The 22,479-nt window shown below is 52.2% G+C and overlaps 1 protein-coding gene across 2 annotated transcripts in view; it reads right to left on the bottom strand.

The window, feature by feature from the left end:
* ATL1 (atlastin GTPase 1) overlaps window positions 1-22,479 on the bottom strand; it is a 32,733-nt gene that overhangs the window by 3,877 nt on the left and 6,377 nt on the right. The window contains exons 2-13 of one of the 2 annotated variants that reach the window (XM_036384358.1): window positions 16,571-16,818; window positions 15,538-15,672; window positions 14,477-14,581; window positions 14,224-14,274; window positions 12,528-12,584; window positions 9,512-9,604; window positions 7,386-7,524; window positions 6,028-6,155; window positions 5,377-5,433; window positions 4,711-4,782; window positions 2,417-2,848; window positions 922-936 (exon numbers count right to left, since the gene is read on the bottom strand). In XM_036384358.1, the coding sequence (XP_036240251.1) occupies window positions 922-936; window positions 2,417-2,848; window positions 4,711-4,782; window positions 5,377-5,433; window positions 6,028-6,155; window positions 7,386-7,524; window positions 9,512-9,604; window positions 12,528-12,584; window positions 14,224-14,274; window positions 14,477-14,581; window positions 15,538-15,672; window positions 16,571-16,818 (1,532 nt within the window). The remainder of the gene's footprint in view (window positions 1-921; window positions 937-2,416; window positions 2,849-4,710; window positions 4,783-5,376; window positions 5,434-6,027; window positions 6,156-7,385; window positions 7,525-9,511; window positions 9,605-12,527; window positions 12,585-14,223; window positions 14,275-14,476; window positions 14,582-15,537; window positions 15,673-16,570; window positions 16,819-22,479) is intronic. The other variant, XM_036384359.1, reaches the window with a different exon arrangement.

Below are 22,479 nucleotides of genomic sequence, written 5' to 3' on the forward strand. Positions count from 1 at the left end.
TCCAGGGGCAGCCCCAGCTGCTCTGGCAATCCCAGCCCAGCCAGGAATTCCCGATTCCCAATCTCCCACCCATCCCTGCCCTCTGGCACCGGGAGCCATTCCCTGGCTCCTGTCCCTCCATCCCTTGTCCCCAGTCCCTCTCCAGCTCTCCTGGAGCCCCTTCAGGCCCTGCCAGGGGCTCTGAGCTCTGCCTGGAGCCTTCTCCTCTCCAGGGGAACATTCCCAGCTCTCCCAGCCTGGCTCCAGAGCCCTTGGAGCAGCTCTGTGGCTCCTCTGTCTCTGTTCCAGCAGCTCCACATCCTCCCCTGCTGCTGGGGGCAGCTCTCAGGGTCTCACCTGAGTGAGCACCTCCCTCTCCCATCCAGGTTTTGCTGTTCCTGGAGGCCTGGCCAGGGAGCATTTCCCCTCAGAGCAGCTCCCTGCCATGCTGGGATTGCAGGATTGCATTCCCTGTGCCCCAGGGATGGATGAACTCTGGGCTCTGCACTCAGCTCGATCCAACATGGGCTGGTTTTTCCCAAAAAACAAAACCCACAGCAATTCCAGCAGCACTGAGAGGCCTGGCCAGGCATGGGGGCTCCCCAGCTGTCCCTGCCTGCACCAGAACAATCTGGGGCTTGGGTTTGGGTCTGCCCTCCTGGCACAACAGGAAAATCCCCAAACAGAGCTGATGGGACCAAGATGAAGATCCCAATCATGTCCTGACACTCCCCACCCAAATCTCTGTCCCGCCTGGCTCCTGCAGTGCAGTGCCCACACCCACAGCCCTCCCCAGGCAGCCCAGAGAAGAGCCAGGGCCAGCCAGGGCACCCAGAGCCCTGTGGCTGCCATTGCCCAGCAGCCCAAAGGTGCTTTTGGGGCCAGGATGCTTTTCCCAGGAGCCCAGGGCCTGGCAGCATGCAGGGAGCAAGAGCCACTTACCTCATTGGTGCTTCCCTGGGAGAGGCAGGGCAAAGGGGAGACAGAAAGAGAAAGAAAAGCTCTGTGGATCTCAGTGTCCATGGCAGCTCATCCCTGGGGTGCTCAGCCCAAACTGGCCACCCCTCCCAGGGCAGGCAGCAGCAGCAGCAGCTCCCCTCTGCCACAAATCCTTCCTGGGAGAACTTTCCCTCTGCTTGGAAAGCCACAGGGCCCGTGGGAGCCAGGAGCAGCTCCAGGAACTCTGCCCTGTTTATTTTCCCCCAGCTGGACGTGGTGCAAGGGCAGCACCTTCCTGGGATGGAATATTCCAGCACATCCCAAAGGCTCCAGGGCAGCGTCCCTGGGCAAAGGGACACGGCAGGGGCTGTACTGGGACAGGATGAACCCAGCTGGGACAGCAGCACCTGCCCAGCTCTGGGATGGAGGAACAGCACTCAGTGCTGCCTCTCTCTGCCCCAAAGCTGCAGCAGCACAGGGAAGCAGGGAAAGAAATGTGTTTGCTCTCCATGGAAACCTCTCTGGTGGAGGAAAAGCAGGGAAGGAGAAGGGCCCTTCCTGCCAGAAATCAGAGCTGGGATGGCTCTGGGGGATCAGCTCCTCCAGCTCTGCTGTGGGAAGAGCAGGAGGGCCCTGCAGCCTTTGGGCTCTCTGGATTGTACCCCTGGATGGGGAGCAGGGCTCAGGGGAGCCTCTGTGGGCTGGGCTTGCCCTCTTCTGCAGTGGGAACAGGGAAGGGCTGCAGCGGGAAATCAGGGCCTGGTGCCAAAACTGGCAGAGCCAAGATCTGGCCTCAACCTCTGGCAGGGCTGGGAGAGCCCAAATCCCTGCCCTGAAGCAGGGCAGAGCCCAAATCCCTGCCCTGAAGCAGGGCAGAGCCCAAATCCCTGCCCTGAAGCAGGGCAGAGCCCAAATCCCTGCCCTGAAGCAGGGGAGGGCCCTGGCTGCTCCTCTTTAGCAGCCACAGCCATGCACACACACCAGGATCCTCCCCAGGGCATCCCTCAGGGCTGCCCATCCCCACAGGGCTCCACAGAATCCCGTCTGGGGATGGGTAAGACAAGGAGGAAAGAAAAAGGCAGAACACAAGAGCTTGCTGGGAGTTCTCTCAGGTCTACACAGCTTGTTTTCCACACTGGACAGGAACTGGGGGCTCAGGGACAGCTCCAGCCTTGCTCACCCACCTGTGCTGCAGCCACAGAGCAGCCCTGTGACCTCCCCCTCACACCAAACTCCACAAACTCATCTGCAACAATTCCTCTGCCCCTCCTCTCCCCATCTGGAAGCTCTAAGGAACAGATTCAAACTTCAATTAAAACTGAAAAGCTGTCCCTGCAGTGATCACAGCACAAACAGCTGGATCTAAGAACCCTAAAAACCAAAACCATCTCCAAAGGGGGAGGAAAACCCCCAGGAAACTCAACACACAACAAACCCAGCGGGGTGCAGGGAGGACACTCTCTGTGTGATTTTTGAAATCAAAAACTCTTTATCCTACCTGGTCCCACAAGGCTGCAGCCACTTGGTCTATTACAGCTCCCAGTTCTCTGTACTCCCCAGAGTATCTGATATAAGCCCAGGTACAGAGTGTGATAAGTGTCAAGCCCAGGATCATGTTGCACAGGCTGGCTATGATGTCCAAGCCAATGAAGCCGGTGACGCCGGCCAGCACGTAGGTGATGAAGATGACGACGAAGAGCGTGGCCGGGGTGCGGGCGGCGTGGAAGATGTTCTTGCTGTCGTTGTGTTTGATGTACTGGATGTAGAGCTCGTCGATCTCCGCCTCCAGCTGCTGCAGGTAGCGCCGGCTGAACTCCTCCCCTCCCATCTTCTTCACGGCCCGGAACAGCCGCACCGCCTCCTCCCTGAGCTCCGCGTGCCGCGCCTGCAGGTCGCTGGGAGCCAGGAAGGGCTTGTCCCCCCCGCACACCTGCCAGGGGACAGGGGAGGGAGGGCACGGCTGGGATGGCTCTGCCGGCACGGGGAAATCAGCACTGACATGGGGAAATCAGCACTGGCACGGGGAAATCAGCACTGACAGGGGGAAATCAGCACTGGCACGGGGAAATCAGCACTGACAGGGGGAAATCAGCACTGACATGGCACTGCTGATATAGGGAAATCATTCCTGAGATATCACTGCTGATACAGGGAAATCAGCACTGACATGGCACGGCTGGGATGGCTCTGCTGGCACGGGGAAATCAGCACTGGCACGGGGAAATCAGCATTGACATGGGGAAATCAGCAGTGACATGGGGAAATCAGCACTGACATGGCACTGCTGATACAGGGAAATCATTCCTGAGATATCACTGCTGGCACAGGGAAATCAGCACTGACATGGGGAAATCAGCATTGACATGGGGAAATCAGCAGTGACATGGGGAAATCAGCACTGACATGGCACTGCTGATACAGGGAAATCAGCACTGACATGGCACGGCTGGGATGGCTCTGCTGGCACGGGGAAATCAGCACTGACACGGGGAAATCAGCACTGACACGGGGAAATCAGCACTGATATGACACTGCTGGCACAGGGAAATCATCACTGAAATGGAGAAATCATCACTGACATGGGGAAATCAGCACTGATATGACACTGCTGGCACAGGGAAATCATCATTGACATGGGGAAATCATCACTGAAATGGGGAAATCAGCACTGACGGGGGAAATCAGCACTGACATGGCACTGCTGGGATGGCACTGCTGATACAGGGAAATCATCACTGACATGGGGAAATCAGCACTGACATGGCACTGCTGACACAGGGAAATCAGCACTGGCATGGGGAAATCAGCACTGACATGGCGAAATCAGCACTGACATGGCACTGCTGACACAGGGAAATCAGCACTGAGATGGGGAAATCAGCACTGAGATGGGGAAATCAGCACTGACATGGCGAAATCAGCACTGACATGGCACTGCTGACACAGGGAAATCATCACTGAGATGGGGAAATCAGCACTGAGATGGGGAAATCAGCACTGACATGGCACTGCTGATACAGGGAAATCATTCCTGAGATATCACTGCTGGCACAGGGAAATCATCACTGAAATGGCACTGCTGATATAGGGAAATCACTGCTGATAGGGGGAAATCACTTCTGGCACAGGGAAATCATCCCTGACATGGCACTGCTGGGATGGCTCTGCTGGCACGGGGAAATCACTGCTGGCACAGGAAAATCATCACTGAAACGTCACTGCTGATACAGGAAATCACTGCTGATAGAGGGAAATCATCCCTGAAATGTCATTGATGACACAGGGAAATCATCCCTGAGATGGCACTACTGACATGGTGAAACCACTTCTGACACAGGGAAATCATTCCTGACACAAGAAATCACTCCTGGAATGTCACTGCTGACACAGGGAAATCTGAAATTAGGGTTAGGGGTTAGGGAAGGAATTCCTGGCTGTGAGGGTGGGCAGGCCCTGGCACAGGGTGCCCAGAGCAGCTGGGGCTGCCCCTGGATCCCTGGCAGTGCCCAAGGCCAGGCTGGACAGGGCTTGGAGCCACCTGGGATGGTGGAAGGTGTCCCTGCCATGGCAGGAGTGGGACTGGGTGGGCTTTAAGGTCCCTTCCAGCCCAAACCCTTCTGGATTCCATAAATCTATGATAGGGGAGCCAGGAGGCAGGAAGGGGCAGGAAGGGGCAGGAAGGGGCAGGAAGGGGCAGGAAGGGGCAGGAAGGGGCAGGAAGGGGCAGGAAGGGGCAGGAAGGGGCAGGAAGGGGCAGGAAGGGGCAGGAAGGACACACTCAGCACCACCCACCTCTTCCATCCTCTTGCTGTAGGTGTCTTTGGCAGTGGCAACTGCTGCTAAATTGTTGGCTTCTGCTGTGGCCTGTAAGGGCAAAAGGAACATGAAATTTAGGTGCAGAAGGGCAGGGTTAATTAAGCTGTGCAAGTGCCACAGCCAGGACACAGCCAGGACATGTATGTGGCACCCAGAATCGGCCAAGGGGCTCTCCCAGCCTCCAACCAATCCCAAATAAGCTCATCCCATATTTGCACATGAAGAGAGGATTCCTCCCCTTCAAGCCAGAGCTATGAAAACTTTGGCTTCAGCTGTGGGAACCACCAAGGAAAGAGATAAAAGGCTCAGCCACAAATAAACAGCTCCAGCTGCAACCCCCAGCTGGCTCTGGCAGCCACTTCCAGGTGTCACCTCCCTGTGTGGCCCCCAGGATGTCACTGACCTGCAGGGAATCATTCAGCTGAGCTGGCTGGGGCTGTGTCCATCCCAGCTGTGATTCCTCAGCCAGGTCAGGCTCCTGATGCCAAACCCTTCCCCCCAAAGTGCTGCTCCTTGGGTGGTTACACTGAGGCATTTGGAATAAAGTCCCAGCAGTGCCACTGTGCTGGACACCTCTGCCAATTCCTGGGAATTCATGGCAATTCCAGAGCAGGAATTCCCACAGCTCCCGCTCACACCTACCTGCAGCATGGATTTGGGGTGTGGCAGCTCCTCCCCTTGGTAGATCTTTATGTAGGCCTGGAAAAGAGCAGGGAAAAGGGAATCATGAGGAATGCAGCACACAGGAGCAACAGCAGGCACCCCCACCCAGCTCCAGACAGGATTGAGAAGCAGGGAAGAGGAGGAAGCTCCAGCACAGGATGGCTTTGGTCAGAAAATGCCACTGCTTGGGTGGCCTGGGCCAGTCCCTGCAGGCTCTCCCTCCTCCCCTCACTCCCAGTGTCCCTCCCAAAGATCTGCACCTACCTCTGTCCCTTCCCTGCAGGAGAAGGAGCCAAGGTAGCCCTGGGAGTAGGTGGTGAGAATTACTCACCAATGTCTCTCATGGAAATGTCCCAGTAGCCATGACAACAAAAAGAAGCTTTTTCCAAAGGCAATTGGAATACAGCCCTCAGCTTATCCCCCTCTAGCCCTCAGTTCTCCGGGAAAGGGAAAGAAAGGAAAACAGCTCCTCCCACTCTCTGGGCTTGTTGTGTGGTCAAATAAATGACCATGAGGTGTTTGCCCTCTGCTGCAGTGAGTCAGGACTGTCACTGCTGCCCTGCCTGCTGCTGCTTTCCCCTTTAGCAAAATTCCCCAGAGGAATAAATCCACTTTCTCTGAAATAAATACCTTGAAATACTCCACAAGGCCTCGACAGGTGATGTGGTTTCCATTGATCTCCTTAACATCCAGGTTCTCAGGACTAAGGAGCCAAGGAATCAAAATCTTCAAGTTCTTGATGAACTCATCATCTATTTCTGGGGAAAAAAAAAAAAAAAAAAAAAAAAGAGGCATCACAGAGTTCCAGAATAGTTTGGGTTGGGAAGGACATTAAAGACCACCATGTTCCAGTCCCCTGCCATGGAAGGTTCTTCCCCCAGAGGGTGGAAGGAACAGGCTCTACAGGGAATGGCCAAGGCTGCCCAGAGCTCCAGGAGGATTTGGACAAAGCTCTCAGGGATGCACAGGGTGGGATTTCTGGTGGTTCCATTAAATTCAACTGTATAGGACTGAAGGCAGAAAAAAAACCAATGCAACAGCCAGGAATTTGGAAGGTATGGAAAGCAGGGAAAATCCCCCACATTTCTTCCGTCAGAGCACAAAAAGCTGAGTAGAGCTCTGAGGCAACAAGAAAATTGTGTCCAGAAGCTGCTGACAGCTCCTGTCTGCACACAGCAATTGTCCCACACTCCTCAGCACCTGAGATTAAGGGGGAGTTCCAGGGCTCAGCTCATTTTCCACCAGCACATCTCCCTCCTGCTCTGCGCAGAGCTTGCCAGCAGAGCAAGTCTGAGCCAGACAAAACCAGGGGAAAACTCACATCTTTGCCTGCTATTTTAAGTAATTAATGGTCCACTTTATTGCTAAGATTGCAGCAGCCTGGAACCAGCCACGCTGGTGAGGAGTTCACAACAAACACCTAAAAATATCCCCAGCACGTGGCTCCTTTTGGGGTGGAGAATCTCACCACAGCTCTTTTCTCCTTCTCTGTTTTTTTTTTTGAACCTGCTGAACCAAGCCTGCCCTGTAGGGAAACCACTGATCAGATAAATCAGGCAGATTAAATATTCCCTGGGAAGCTTTTCAAAGGGAAATAACTGTTCTGAGAGCTTGCAGCCTTCCACCCACCAGAAGCAGCAGCCTTGCAGCAAGCAGGCTCTGCCTGTGCAGGTGAGGCACAGGAATTTACTGCAGCTTCAACACCACATCCACAAACATCCACTCTCATCCCTGCCCTTCCCAGTTTTCCTATCACTGGGTTTTGCCAGTACTCTCAGCTCTTTCAGCCTCCCACACCTTTTCTCCCTCCACATTTTGTCTGCTGCACTGGGGAGAAGCAGAAGGGGGTGTGAACAGCACTTGGGAGGAGGATCCAACTGCTCTTCCAGAAGTTTTTTCATGGAAAATAAGTTTGGGGGTTCCAGGAACAAGCAGTCTGCCAGGGTTTCTGAGGAATCAGGGTAGAAACCAGAGCTTTGCCTTTGTACCTTTCAGTTTGCCATCGAAATTGGGGTTGGTGGCGACTTTGAGGCCGGGGTGGGGTAAGAGGAAGCAGGAGATTTTGGTGAAGCAGGAGTGGATGTGCTTCCTGACATTCTGCAGCTCCTCGTGCTGATTGCCTGACACCTGTGGAGACAGGGAAGCACAGAATATCCTGAGCTGGATGTGCCCACAGGGAGCAGAGTCCAGAACTCCTGGCCCTGCCCAGACCCTCAACAATCCCAGCCTGGGCATCCCTGGCAGCTCCTGCAGCTCTGGCAGCCTCAGGAATGTCACCATTCCCTGGGGAGCCTGGGCAGTGCCAGCACCCTCCGGGGGAAGAGCCTTCCCTGAGATCCAACCCAAGCCTGCCCTGGCACAGCTCCAGCTGCTCCCTCAGGTTCTGTCAGTGGTCACCAGAGAGAAGAGCTCTGTGCTGCCCATCTGCTTCCCACAGGCTGAGTTTCCTTCTGATAGGAATATTGGGATAAAGCTGGCAGGAGCACAGGATACTCCACACTGGAGGGGAAAGGAGAAGATTCCATAGGCATGAGGACAAAGAGAAGGAGCTGGAGTATCTCTGACCACATGCCCTGGAGCATGTTATTATCATCTGGGAAATGCACATGTCCATGGATGACTGGAATACAAAAACATTTGGGATTTCCCACTAGGGCCCTGCTTGTCTCACACATAATTAGGTCTCTCCACCACCCTGCATTTCCTGACTGATCCCAAGCAGCCCTTGCCCATCATTTTGATTGTCCAACTCCCTAATTTAACTAAAACATCATTCCCAGTCTCTTGGGAATCTGCTGACTCCCATGGCTTTGGACTCTCCCAGAGAGTCCCAGGGAGCTGGGCTTGGGCAGAGACGTGAACATGGCAAGGAAATTCACCCTCCCCAAATGGCTCCTGTGGGAAATTCACCCTCCCCAAATGGCTCCTCTGGGAAATTCACCCTCCTCAAATGGCTCCTGTGGGAAATTCACCCTCCCCAAATGGCTCCTCTGGGAAATTCACCCTCTGAAAATGGCTCCTGTGGGAAATTCACCCTCCCCAAATGGCTCCTCTGGGAAATTCACCCTCTGAAAATGGCTCCTGTGGGAAATTCACCCACCCCAAATGCCTCCTATAGGAAATTCACCCTCCCCAAATGGCTCCTCTGGGAAATTCACCCTCCCCATGATGGCTCCTCTGGGAAATTCACCCACCCCAAATGGCTCCTCTGGGAAATTCACCCTCCCCAAATGCCTCCTATAGGAAATTCACCCTCCCCAAATGGTTCCTCTGGGAAATTCACCCTCCCCAAATGGCTCCTATAGGAAATTCACCCTCCCCATGATGGCTCCTATAGGAAATTCACCCTCCCCAAATGGCTCCTCTGGGAAATTCACCCTCCCCAAATGGCTCCTATAGGAAATTCACCCTCCCCAAATGCCTCCTATAGGAAATTCACCCTCCCCAAATGGCTCCTCTGGGAAATTCACCTTCCCCAAATGCCTCCTGTGGAATTCACCCTCCCCAAATGGCTCCTATAGGAAATTCACCCTCCCCAAATGGCTCCTCTGGGAAATTCACCCTCCCCAAATGGCTCCTCTGGGAAATTCACCTTCCCCAAATGCCTCCTGTGGAATTCACCCTCCCCAAATGCCTCCTGTGGGAAAGTCACCCACCCCAAATGGCTCCTCTGGGAAATTCACCCTCCCCAAATGGCTCCTCTGGGAAATTCACCCTCCCCAAATGGCTCCTATAGGAAATTCACCCACCCCAAATGGCTCCTATAGGAAATTCACCTTCCCCAAATGCCTCCTATAGGAAATTCACCCTCCCCAAATGGCCCCTATAGGAAATTCACCCTCCCCAAATGGCTCCTATAGGAAATTCACCCTCCCCAAATGGCTCCTCTGGGAAATTCACCTTCCCCAAATGGCTCCTCTGGGATTTTAAGGCACTGGGTGTGACCATAACCAGCACTGCAGTTCACACCTGACCTCCAGTGCTGAGGCCACCCAGCTGAGCAGGAAAACCATGGAATCACAGAGTGGATCAGGGTGGAAAGGACCTTAAAGATCATCCCTGCCATGGGCAGGGACACTTCCACTACCCAGAACCAAGAGCAGGCAAAACATACCTTCAGCCTCTTCTCCAAAAACCTGGCACCACCATCAGATCCATAGGAGAACTCATAAGGGAAGCTCCAGTCACGAACAAGGAATATAAGGGACTGGAAAACACAAACAGTGGGGTCAGGACCTGCTGCTCTGAGCCCACAGCACCCTCTGCAGCCTCATTTCACACACCAAAACCTGGCCCTGAGTCTCTTCCCAGCTCCAGCAGCATCTCCCACCTTTCCTGGTGGAAATGAGAGGTCCCAGGGTGCAGGGACTGAGACCACCCCACTGTCCCAGCCCCCCAAAGTGCTGCACCAGCTCTGAGTCCCTGGCTGGGAGAACAACATCAATCACTCCAAGTGCCCAAGAAAAGGGATTGCTGCTAACCAGGACAAAAGGCAGCAAGCTCCCTAATTCCAGCCACATTTAGTTCCATCCTATGGGAATTCTACAGGCTCATTTTTTCAGCCTTTTTCACTGGGCAGCCTTCCAGACAGACTTTTAATGAGAAGCAGATGCAGAGGAACGAGGGTGAATAAGAAATCATTGGCTTTTGTAATCTTTATTGAGGCATTCAGAGTTCCTGGGCAATAAATAAATAAATACCAGAACAGTCAACTTTGAATCTTTAAAAAAAAAAAAAAAGTTTTCAGAAAAAAATCAGGTCTCAGGTCTCATCTGTACAAGATCCCATGTAGGAAATAAAGGGTTTGGAGGGGGAAGTCCTGAATGCCAAAGCCCAGGAGGGCCTGGCAGAGGTGCCAGAGTTTCTCTCTGGAACAGGGATAAGCAGGTCAGCAAGTGGAACCCATTTCACTGGAATTTCCCTAAAGTTTATCTATGTTTACAACAAAAATCTAATGGAGGGAGGGGAAATATTCCTGCTATTTCTCTTTCATAAAACATCAGAAAAAGTTAAAAAAAAGAGGAGAGAACAGTGAGTTGGCCTTTTTGAATTGCAGGAGAAGCCACAGTGAGTGCACCCAGGGAGCTGGTTCAGGACATGCTGTTCTCAAACACCAGGAGATGCTTCAGAGACATGCCCAGGCTTAGGACTTTTCCACAAACACATTATGCACGCCTTGAATTGGGATTATTATTTTTTTTCTGAAGTAAAATTGTTCCAGACAGGCTGTGCTTACCACTGCCTTTGTGAAGGCCCCACATTCAGGGCCTGCCTCTGGTGAGGGCTCCTCAGTGTGAGGAGAGGAGGGAGACAAAGGGAAATGGGAATTTTCCACTGCCAAGCCTCATTTCCCTTCCTTCCAGCAGGATCAGTGCCACTGCTCTTTACTCACCATCACACCTGGGGAATCCCAGCATGGTTTGGGTTGGAAGGGACCTTAAAGCTGCCATGGCAGGGACACTTCCACCGTCCCAGGTTGTCCTTAACCCTGTCCAGCCTGGCCTTGGACACTCCCAAGGATCCAGGGGCAGCCCCAGCTTCTCTGGGAAAACTCTGCCAGGGCCTCCCCACCCTCACTTTTCCTGCTTTCTAATCCACACTGTCACATTTCAAACATGTTCTGCAGGAAGCAGCCCATGCTGGATGCAGACAGATCATTTCTCACCTGGCTACAGCACCACTGACCCCTCTGCCACATCTGTCACACCCACAAGGGTTCCCAGTTTGATAATTGCCCCTGATCATTAATGAAGATGACATTGAACCAGGGAGAGCCTGGGGGGATCCCAAGGAAACACTTCTGAAGGATGATGATTCCCCACAATTAGCTGCAATTAGTTCAGCGTGCTCTGGCATCTATCAGTTAATGAGTTTTTAATCCATTAACTATGGATTAAACCAGACAATGCTGACTTCATTTGCTTTCAATCAGCATCCTGGAGAGATAAGGCTGACAGAAGGCAATGGATCATGGTGAGAGTTACCTTTATCAACCCAGCTCTTTCAAAAACTGATAATGGGATTGTTTGACAAGAGTCACCATCCACAAACTGTGACTTGACAGCAATTACAGTGTTTGTGAGAGTCAGAGCCTATTACCCAGCCCTAATGATTTAAGCATGTTTAAGTCTCCCCTCACAGCCTCCTTTCACTGATGGAGTAGGAAGTATCTCAGTTCCACTGGAATATTTGGCTACATTATCCCCACAGTCTTTAAATAAGGAGCAGGAATATTTATTTAATGTCTGGCTTTTTGCTGTACCATGTTACAACATTCTTCAAGCTCTTGCCTGTCATATATTTTTACCATATATATTTTTAGTTTTACCATTTATCAGTCACCAGCCCACAGCAGAATCCAATACACCTTAAAAATCTCAATTTGTCCATTTGTTGTACTTTTTAACTTTTTAATTTTATTTCCACTTCCTGACCACAGGCACTTTATAAACCCCTTAGTCCCTCCAGGACAGCAATTCTCTTTTTATGTGGGAAAGCAAATGTAAAAAAGCTGTAACTCAGTCCCAATTACTCTTTAGATTTTTACAGCGTGCTTTGTTCTCTGCTGGTTTTTACTTTAGGAAGTTCACAAACCCTCACCCAACCTAATCAAAACACTCCTGTGTCTCTAAAAACAGGAACCAACCTCACCTACTGGGAATGCCCAGTGCTCTCCCTTTTTTTTTACCACCAGCTTTTCACAGGTTGGGGAGCAGAAGGATGAACAGATGTCCCTAATTTGAAGTTAAAACCCCACTTACACCGAGTTTTCCCACAGCTCTGCTAATCCTTATCCTTTCATTTGGCCAGGAGCAGGGATTCCCAGGGCAGGTCAGTTCAAACCTCTCAGAACAAAGGCTGGGCAGAGTTCCTGACTGCAGAGAGGGACAAACCTGCTGCAGCACCAGCTGCTCTCCAAGCCTGGCAGGACAGGGCCCAGCTCTTGGGAAGGCAGGGGTTGAGGGAGGAAAGAGAGAGGGATTTTGGATGTATTTGGAAGCACAAAGCCCTTCCTTGGAGCAGCAGAGCGATCCCCAGGCAGCGCCAGCTCCTCCCACGCTGCAAGCTGCAGTGACACCTCGTGGTGAAGCCAGGGGGACACACGAGCAGCCCAGGATCCTCGGACTCACCTGGAAAGGCTTCTGGAACGTCTCCTCCATGGCCAGCCGGCCATACTCGGTGAAAAGCTGGAAGGAGAAGGAAAGGACAGGACAATGAGTTTGTCACTGTGGGACACTGGGGCACCAGCACTGAGCTCTGTGACAGGGACAGGACCCAGGGAGAGGCTGGAGCTGAGCCAGGCCAGCTGCCTCTTCTCCAAAAATCCTGCACCACCATCAGATCCATAGGAGAGCTCCTAAGGGAAGCTCCAGTCACGAACAAGGAATATAAGGGACTGGAAAACACCAACAGTGGGGTCAGGACCTGCTGCTCTGAGCCCACAGCACCCTCTGCAGCCTCACTTCACACCACACCAAAACCTGGCCCTGAGTCTCTTCCCAGGGAAAGGTTCCTGCCCCAGAGGGTGCTGGCACTGCCCAGGCTGCCCAGGGAATGGGCACGGCCCCAGAGCTGCAGGAGCTGCAGGGGGGTTTGGGCAGCGCTGCCAGGGATGCCCAGGGTGGGATTGTTGGGGGTCTGGGCAGGGCCAGGAGCTGATCAGTGATCCCTGTGGGTCCCTGGAGGGAACTCCCCGTTCTCTGGAGCCGTAAGGGATATTTAGGAGTGAGCACCACTAGACACAAAGAGGCTCTGGGCTCCCAGGTGACATCCCAGAGGCACAGGGAGCTGCTGTGGAAGCATCACCCTGCTGAGCTCTCACGTGAGAGATCCCAGCCTGCAGCTTTTGGCTGCCAAATCTGTGGAAAATGGCTCAGATCAGCTGCTTGCTGCTGGTTTCATACCAGCCAGAAAGTTCTGGTGCTCCAGGGGCTGCTGGAGCCCTGCTCCCTCCAAACACTCCAGGGAGGAACGGAAATGAATTCAGAAATAAGTGCTTTCCCTGCAAACCCCTGCTGTGCAAAGACTCGAAAATCAGCCTTGCAGCAAGATTTGAAGACTCTCCAGTCTCTCTGCACTCTAATTTCTAACTGAAGGCACAATGATTTGTTTCACAGATGCCTAAAAAAGGGTAAACTTGTTAAACAGTCACGGCTTAAAATCCAAACTGAAAGATCAGAGCTACACTGAATAAATTCAGTGTTAAAGAAGTGTTATTGTTAATAATATTTATGGACTGAGATAATTCAGAAGTATTCAAATGCTGATTTTTTCAGCTGGACTTTTGCTTTCCTTAAGCTCCTGGAAAAAACCTATTTAATTAATCAACCAATCAATCAATCAATCAATCAACTGAGCAGAAGAGAAAGCAGGAGGTAATTCCAGGAAATAGGCAGGTGTGTCACAAAAATCCCATTAGCTGCTTGTCTCCAACAGTCAGGGCTGGAATCACCCTGAGAGGGTCACCTGTGCTGAGCCAGCACCAGATGGCAACACCCAGGCTGATAATTCACAATCACAGAATAAAATCCCAGGATGGTTTGGGAGGGACCTGAAATCCCACCCAGCTCCAACCCCTGCCATGGGCAGGGACACCTTCCACTATCCAAGACTGCTTCAGCTCTTATCCAAGCTGGCTTTGGACACTTCCAGGGATGAGGCAGCCACAGCTTCTCTGGGAAACCTGTGCCAGAGCCTCAGAGGCAGAAATTCCTTCCTTTATTCCACCTAACCCTGCCCTCTAGGAGTGGAAGCCATTCCCCATGGTCCTGTCACTCCAGGCCCTTGTAAACAGCCACAATTAGGTTACCCCAAAGCTTCTCTTACCTGCAAGTGCTGCAGATCATCCTCCTGCACATTCTGGGACAAGTTATAAACCTGCATTTAAATAAAAAACCAACTTCAGATCACTCAGACCCCCGTCCTTGGGGCTAACACGTGGTTGGTGTGGCTAAAGCTGTGACATCCCCATGGGGACACGGGCAAGGTCCCAGTGGTGCTGGCACAAGTGGCAGGAAGGAAGCCCTGATAGGCTCTGTAGTTCCTGGGGCTGAGCTCCTCCAGCCCAGAGGTTTCTTACCTGGATGGAGCTGATCATGGTGCTGAGGGCAAACACGGTGGCAGAGTCCCTGAGGGTGGACTGGCTGTCAAAGGTGCCCTGGGTGTCCATCAGCAGCACTGCAACCTGCGGGGCACAAAGCTCCTGTCAGCTCCCCCATGTGCCATGGGGGCAATGGCAGCTGGGGGGCCTGTGCTGGGGCCTCACTGCTGGGGGACAAAGGAAAAGCTCGGCCCCAGCCACTCCTGACAGCAGGGAGACTCCAGCAGGCAGCAAAATCAATGCTCTGCAAGGCACTGAGGGAACTGCTCTGCTCCTCTGACACCTGCCAGTGCACAGGAGGCTCTGCTGAGTCTGCACCAGAACCCAAACACAAACTGCACCTTCTGAACCCAAACACAAACTGCACCTTCTGAACCCAAACACACTCAGCCACTGGTAGGAACAACGCCCTGAATGCCTCAGTGGCACTTGGGTGCCATGCTCTGTGTTAAAGTGCACATAAATACAAATATTCCTGGCAGGATGCTCCAAATCCACTGTGACAACTCTGAATGAAGAAACTCCACCTTACAACTCCTGGCCTAGGAAAGGAAGGAGTTTGCAAGGACATGAGATTCAAGATTTTTGGGAATAATACAGAAATAAACTCTGGGATGCCCAGAATTGAGGGACACTTAGGGAACCTATCAGGGACACTTGGACATCACATCACCTCACTGTTAAACCCATCTTTAACATGTGTTTTTCACAGAGGTGGATACAACTTCCCACTGGTTCTACAGACTGTCAATTACACAGAAGTTTTTGCATCACTTCCAGAAAAGCCTCCCATGCAAAACCACCACATTCTACCCCTCAGCTCTGTGAAATACCCATATTAAGAATTATTATCAAAATTACATTCTTTCAAAAAATATTTTTACATCACTTCCTTCACTTATCAAAATAGAGACACGGTATTGAAAACCTTCCCTAAGAAACGTTTGGACAACCACCTAAGACAAGGCAGGAGAGCCTCAAAAGCTGGAAAAGGAGGAAAAGGAGCTGGCAGCAGCAGAGACACACACACACACACACACCTTGGTGCCATCGGGCTTGTCCACCAGGAACACCTCGCTCCAGATCTGAATCCCGGTCGTCTCCCGCTCGGAGCCGCCCCTCCAGGAGAAACCGGTCAGGGGCTCGTTGTAATCCCCAACCCAGTCCACTGCCTCCTGCAGGGAGGAACAGAAGCAGTTGCTGCAGGTGGCAAAAACCCCTTAAGAACCCCATAAGGGAGGTTTTTCTTTCCTTTTACTCTCAAGGCACCTCAAATCCTGGGGTCAAGTTTTGGGCTTCTCACAACAAAGACATGGAGGGGCCTGGAGAGAGTCCAGGGAAGGGAATGGAGCTGGGAAGGGTCTGGAGCCCCAGGAGGAGCTGAGGGAGCTGGGAAGGGGCTGGAGAATCCCTGAGGGAGCTGGAAAGGGGCTGGAGAATCCGTGAGGGAGCTGGAAAGGGGCTGGAGCCCCAGAAGGGGCTGAGGGAGCTGGGAAAGAGGCTCAGCCTGGAGAAAAGGAGGCTCAGGGGGGACCTTCACAACTCCCTGATGAGAGAGGGTAGGCAGGTGGGAATTGGGCTCTGCTCTCAGGGAAAAAGCAACAGCAAAAGAGGAAACAATCTGAAGTTACACCAGGGAAGTTACTGGGTTGGATATTATGAGAATTTTTTCCACTGGAAGGGTGGTCACACATTGGAACAGGCTGCCCTGGGCAGTGGTGGAGTCTCCATCCATGGAAGTGTTTAAAAGACACAGATAAGACACCTGAGGATATGGTTCAGTGGTGAGCAGGGTGATGCTGGGTTAACAGCTGGATTCAATGATCTTACAGGGATTTTCCAGCCTAAATGATTTTGTCATTCAGGGCAGCAGATGTGAACATTCCTGCTCCAAAGTCAAGTCCAAAAGAAACTTCAGCCTGGGGAAGGATCTGCTCTGCTTTATTTGTGAAGCCCACACTCACGAGAGCCTTGAGCCTTCCTAAGGCCCCAAATGCTGCTCATCCCTGAGCAGCACGTGGGAGCAGTGAGGACCAGCAGGCCTGGGAAGGGCCCCCTGAGCTGCAGCCTTACCTTATTGTACATGTAGCGCAGCATGAAGTCCATCAGGAAGGACTTTCCTTTCCTGAAAGCTCCAGCCACGGACACAGCCACCACCTCCTTATCTCTGACAGCCTCGGAGAGCAGGATGCGGTTCAGGGCGGCCTCGTCCAGCTCGAAGGAGTGGTCATCCTTGACAATGAGGACCTGCACTGGCCCTGCCTTCCTCACTGACTCCTCCTCCTCAGAGCTCCACTCGTAAGTCTTGTCTGCAAAACTGCCTGTGAGAACAGGGAACATGACAGGGGTTTGGTGCCTTCCCCTGCACTGTGAGGGGTCACTGATCCTGGGTTTGTGGGGTTCCCAGCTGAAGGCAGGAATGATACACCTGACTCCGTGTTCTCAGGTTCTAATTTGTTATTTTAAGATACTACACTATATTAAAGAACACTGTACTAAACTATACTAAAGAATACAGCAAGGATACTTACAGAAGGCTAAAAAGATAATAATGAAAACTCCTGACTCTTTCCAGAGCCCTGACACAGCCAAAGAGTGAAACCAACTCCCAGCAGAATCCAATGGAACAATCACCTGTGGGTAAACAATCTCCAAACACATTCCACATGAGCACAACACAGGAGAAGCAATGAGATAAGAATTGTTTTCCTTTTTCTCTGAGGCTTCTCAGCTTTCCAGAAGAATCCTGGGCAAGGGGATTTTTCCAGAAAATGTGACGGTGACAGTCAGTGACAGCGGGGCTGGACAGGGTGCTAAGAGATCCAAAAACTCAAATATCCATCCTAAAATGGCATCATCCAGAGCAGATCTGCTGCACCTGGCCTCAGACATCCCAGTGGAGACTCCATGGTTCTCTGGGGTCATCTGACCCTGTGCCCCACACAGGCAGAGCACTCCCTGCTGGAACCTCCCTTGGCAAAATACATCCCTTAGATTTTATCCTGCATGGAAGAGAGATCCCTGCAACTTCCTACACAAGCAGGGCCTGCTATACCACCTTCCTTGGCCCTTTCTCAGCTGGAGAAGTGAAGTCCAAGCCTTCTCATCATCCCTTCTACCACATTATCTAGGGTTCTGCTCTCCTCTGGACACTTCCCACCAGGTCTTTCCTGAAGGCTGACTCAAAACCAGAAGCAGCTCTCCAGCTGAGGTGTCCAAGGGTCTGACAGCTCTACCAAAGGATGCTGCTGCCTTTGTGTATCCTGTGCCACTGCTCTTCCTGTAGCAACACATTCCTGCTCCATCTGCAGCCTGAGCTGATGCTCCAAGTGCAATCTGCTGTTCCTGCCATCAGCCTCATCATCAGCATCCCCCAGGACACTCCCAGCAGGAGTCAGGCCATGCAGACACAAGCCCGTCCTGCTAAAAGCCACTTTGCTGCTCCCAAGTGGGAAGCACACACAGAGCACAAGCACTGCCCCTTTCCCCCTTGGAAATGGCCAAGTTCCCTGTGGAGCTGCTGCCTGGGCTGTGCAGGGCTCACACAGGAGGCTCTCACAGGAGCCGGATGCATTTTAAGACCTGCAGCCCTGGGATTTGCAAAGAGCGGGCTGGCTCCAGGAATTTTCCTTTGCTGGTCTTTCCAAACTTTGCAGCACAGGGAAGAGATGCTGAAGGTGATTATTGTGCCAGTCAGCTCACCCACAGCCACATGAAACCTCCCTGCCAGCAGGAAAAGGACACTGAGGTGGAAAGTTCCCCCCACATTCCAACAAAAACTTCCCAGTTTGCTGCCTCAGGCTGTAACTTTCCCAAGTTTTGCCTCAAGTTTTGCCTGGACCTTGGGGACCCAGCTTTGAGCTGTTTCAAAGCACAAGGACTGTGTGTGCACACACGAAAAGAGAAGTTATAAATATCAAGAGGAATAGGATTTGCCCATTCTGGGCCTCTCTATAAAGAAGCCTCCAGCAGTAACTCCGTATTTTAAATAACAGCAGCACTTTTGTGATTTCCTAAGATCCTGCAAGGAAGTACCAGGATCATTAGGCCTGGTTGCCAGGGGATTTCTGGTGGCTCTTGGACATATACTATGAGCTTTCTTTGCTCACAGCTGAAAGACAAAGATCTTTTCTTTCCATTGCTTGGAGGTTTTTTAACTAAACAAAAGTCCCAAATGGTGTGAAAAGCAGATTCTCCACCAGACTGCAGCACTAAAATCCCTTCCAGCACCGTGTCACTGCACAGGGGCCTCCAGGAAAAAAAAAAAACAAATCCTCATTTCAAATTTCTGAGAGCAGGAACACCCCTAAACACATTTCCCACCAGGTAAGGACAGCCAGGTGCCAAAGGCTCCTTTTAAGCACTGCCAAGCTGCAAGGGCCATGTAAAGGATAAGGAAATGCCTCCTCTCTTGTGGTGTTTCCCAAAGCCCTGCTCAGCTAAGCCAAGTCCTATTTTTATTTTCTTCTTCCAGCTGCACAGAAAGGACAGCAGAGAGATCCTTGCATAGGATGTGACTCATGGTGGGGGCAGGAAAAAATTTGTAAATCAAATTAAACTTAAATATTTCTGACTCTAACTCAGCCATCAGGGTGCAACAGCTGTGTCACCTTCCCAGACAGACAAATCCCACCTCGGGCACACAGACAGAGGGAAGTGGGAGCAGAACTTTGGCTGGAGCCCCTCTGCTCTGGAGCCAGGCTGGGGGAGCTGGGAATGTTCACCTGGAGAAGAAAAGCATCCAGGGAGAGCTCAGGGCCTCTTCCAAGGCCTGAAGGGGCTCCAGGAGAGCTGGAGAGAGACTGGGGACAAGGCATGGAGGGACAGGAGCCAGGGAATGGCTTCAAACTAAAAAAAGGAGAGATTTAATTCGATTTTAGGAAGAAATTGTTCCCTGGGAGGGTGGGCAGGCCTGGCACAGAGTGCCCAGAGCAGCTGTGGCTGCCCCTGGGTCCCTGGCAGTGCCCAAGGCCAGGCTGGACAGGGCTTGGAGCACCTGGGACAGTGGAAGGTGTCCCTGCCATGGCAGGGCTGGCACTGGATGAACTTTGAGGTCCCCTCCAACCCAAACCATTCTGGGATTCCATGATTTATGTGTCTACTCATCCTGCACTAGCAGTGGGTACCAAGATGGGCACAAATCCTCAGATGCCCCTGGCCCAGAGACCTGAATGGACCTGCCAGTCCTGGGGGCTGAGGAGAGTCCCCTGCCCTGCCCTGCCACAGGGCCACCTGGGGCCAGATCCCCTCTGCTGGGGCCTGGGTGGGATCTTCCACAGCTTCTCCTCACTCTGCTCTTCCCAGCAGCTGACCAACAGCCAGGTCCTGCAGCCAGGAGCTGCAGCCTGGGCTCCAATTCTCCCACTGAAATCACAATCCCAGAGGAGAAGGGATTGTTTTGTCCCTTCAAATCATCATCATCATCATCTGAAGGAGAGTAATTTCTTTAAGTAATTCTTCTTTAAGTAATTTCTTCAAGCAGCCATGAACAGATTTTGGGAGAATGTCTCCAGACACTGAAGTGGCCATGGTCTCCTAGGGGACCTCCTTGGTTCCATCACCTGAACACCAGGAGAGCCAGGCTGTTTGCACAACACAAAGCATTATGAGCAGGATATGTTGATTCCCAGTTCCTTGGAGACAGCAGGAAAGTGAGATTATATTAAGCAGGTCTCTGAACTCATTTCATCCCTATCTCTGCTTCTTTCACGTAGGCCATCTGCAGACAAAACTATCTTTTTTCATATTCATATTCCTATTTCCATGTGATGAAACTTCCAGGGTTCTGTTTATTAGATCATCTGCCCCACTGCAGAGCCAGGGATTATTTTATAAAATGGCTGCACACTACTGGAAGTCAATGATTTTAACTAGTCTTTCTGGCCATAAATGAGTTTTTTTGCCTTGAAGGAAGCTGTACCTGGCAGTGGCAAAAACTCATCCAGCCAAAAAGGAAAGGAAGGAGAGCTCAGCTTTCCTGAACACACTCTTGTTTTCACTCCTTTTCTGAGTTGACTCCTCCTTTCTCTCGGCCCTGCAATTACGTCAATTCTCCAGCTGCTCATTCAGAAATTCACAGGATAAATCCACAGGATCCGGCTCCTTCTCCCCATCTCATAACAGCTCATTCCCGTGGCTCTGGAGCGGGGTGGAAGTCACAGCTCTTTTCCATATGGCCATTGCAAGTGGCAAGGGGAAGGAGAGCAGCATTTGCTGTCAGCCAGCATAAAAAAGGCAAAGAATTCTTGAACTGGTCTAAGATTTGCTTCGGACTAAATTAATTAAATTGAAACAGCATATTTCACATTGTGCCCGTGTGCAGACTCACAGACGTGTCTAATGTAATTTACTTAATTTATTCTTCTCTAGGAGTTAATTACAAGCCACTAACGATGCAATGTTTGGCGAGTGCTTGCTGAAGCCTGTTCTCCTTAGCCATGGAAGAACAGGTCACAGAAACGCTGACTGCTTCCCAAAGGAATCAGCCTTGTCCTCGTGTGAGCCTGCACAAGAAACACATTTCATTGCAGAGCATGAAACACAGCCATGTCCCACCATCTGTGCAAACCCTGCCCTGAGCAGAGCCTGAGGATTTGCCAGCCCTGCTCTCAGGCTCTCCTGGACCCCAGGATTCTCAGCTAGCCTGTGGAAAGCAGGAGCTGCAGCCTGGGCCCCAACTCTCCTGCTGAAATCACAATCCCAGAATAGTTTGGGTTAGAAGGGACCTTAAAAATCATCTTGTTCCACCCCCTGCCATGGCAGGAACACCTTCCACTGTCCCAAGTTGCTCCAAGCCCTGTCCAGCCTGGCCTTGGAGCTTCCAGGGATCCAGGGGCAGCCACAGCTTCTCTGGGCACCCTGTGCCAGGGCCTCCCACCCTCCCAGAGAAGAATTTTTTCCTCCTATCTAATCTAATCTCTCATTTTTTTAGTTTAAATCCATTTCCCCTTGTCCTCTCACTATCTGCCCATGTAAAAAGTCACTCTCCATTTTTATAAGCCACTTCCAAGTCCTGGAAGGCCACAGTGAGGTGTCCCTGGAGCTTTCTCTTCTCCAGGCAAAACAACCCCAGCTCAGATGTCACACACACAGGAACACCAATGTCAGGCAGTGCTGCCATTCTCAGGGCATTCAAACCAAATTACTGCATGGAAAACAAACTAGCAGGGAGAGAAAATCGAGGTTTGATGGGAAGCTTGAACTTGCTTGTTCCTTGGAACAGAGTATCCTGTATGCACAGTGTCAGGCTGCTTATCAGCAGCTCTCAGGGGATCTGTCTGACCAGCAGCGATATCTGTGTGGCTCCTTTCTGGAGTTTCCATCCCAAACATATCACACTGCCACCAACAGCACCAGAGCCAAGCCCCGAACAGAGCCTGCAGTCAGCCTCCATCGCTCCGGATGCTCTCCAGAGAGCCGCAGTTTGCAGGAAGCTTATCTGCCCTCCACAACAGCTCTGGGGAGCACAGAACCCCTCCCCGAGCACCTCCCCTGCTCCGGGCACGCTCGGCCCGGCTGCTGCTGGCACACGAGCTCTGCTCTCCGGGGCTGCGCTGGGCTCCGTGCGCCACGATGGTCCCTGGAGGCCGGGAGGGGCAGGGAGCTCCGAGCATGCACAGGAACTCCCTCCTCCCCTCCACGGCTGGCACCTGATCCGGCCAACCAGGGGAAAACGGGGAACGAAGGGTGGGAGCGATGGGTGTGCACTGGAGAGGCAGAGCAGGGTGGTGCCCGGCAAACCCTGCCCTGCTTCTGCACAAAGGATACACCCCCGGAGCTGAGCCCGGCCGGCTGAGAGCGCACGAATCCCCTCGGCAGGGGCTGCCAGGAGGTGTCCGGACAGAGGTAACCCGGGAGCCAGAGCCCTGCAGAGGGTGGGGCAGGGAACCCGGCTGGGCAAAGCCCTGTGTGACAGCCACCCCTGCACCACAGCCCCAAAGGTTTCAGGCCAGCAGGTCAGAAATCCTCCCAAGCTGGGTTTA

Source organism: Molothrus ater, chromosome 6 (assembly GCF_012460135.2).
Source record: "Molothrus ater isolate BHLD 08-10-18 breed brown headed cowbird chromosome 6, BPBGC_Mater_1.1, whole genome shotgun sequence".
Taxonomy (NCBI): Eukaryota; Metazoa; Chordata; class Aves; order Passeriformes; family Icteridae; genus Molothrus; species Molothrus ater.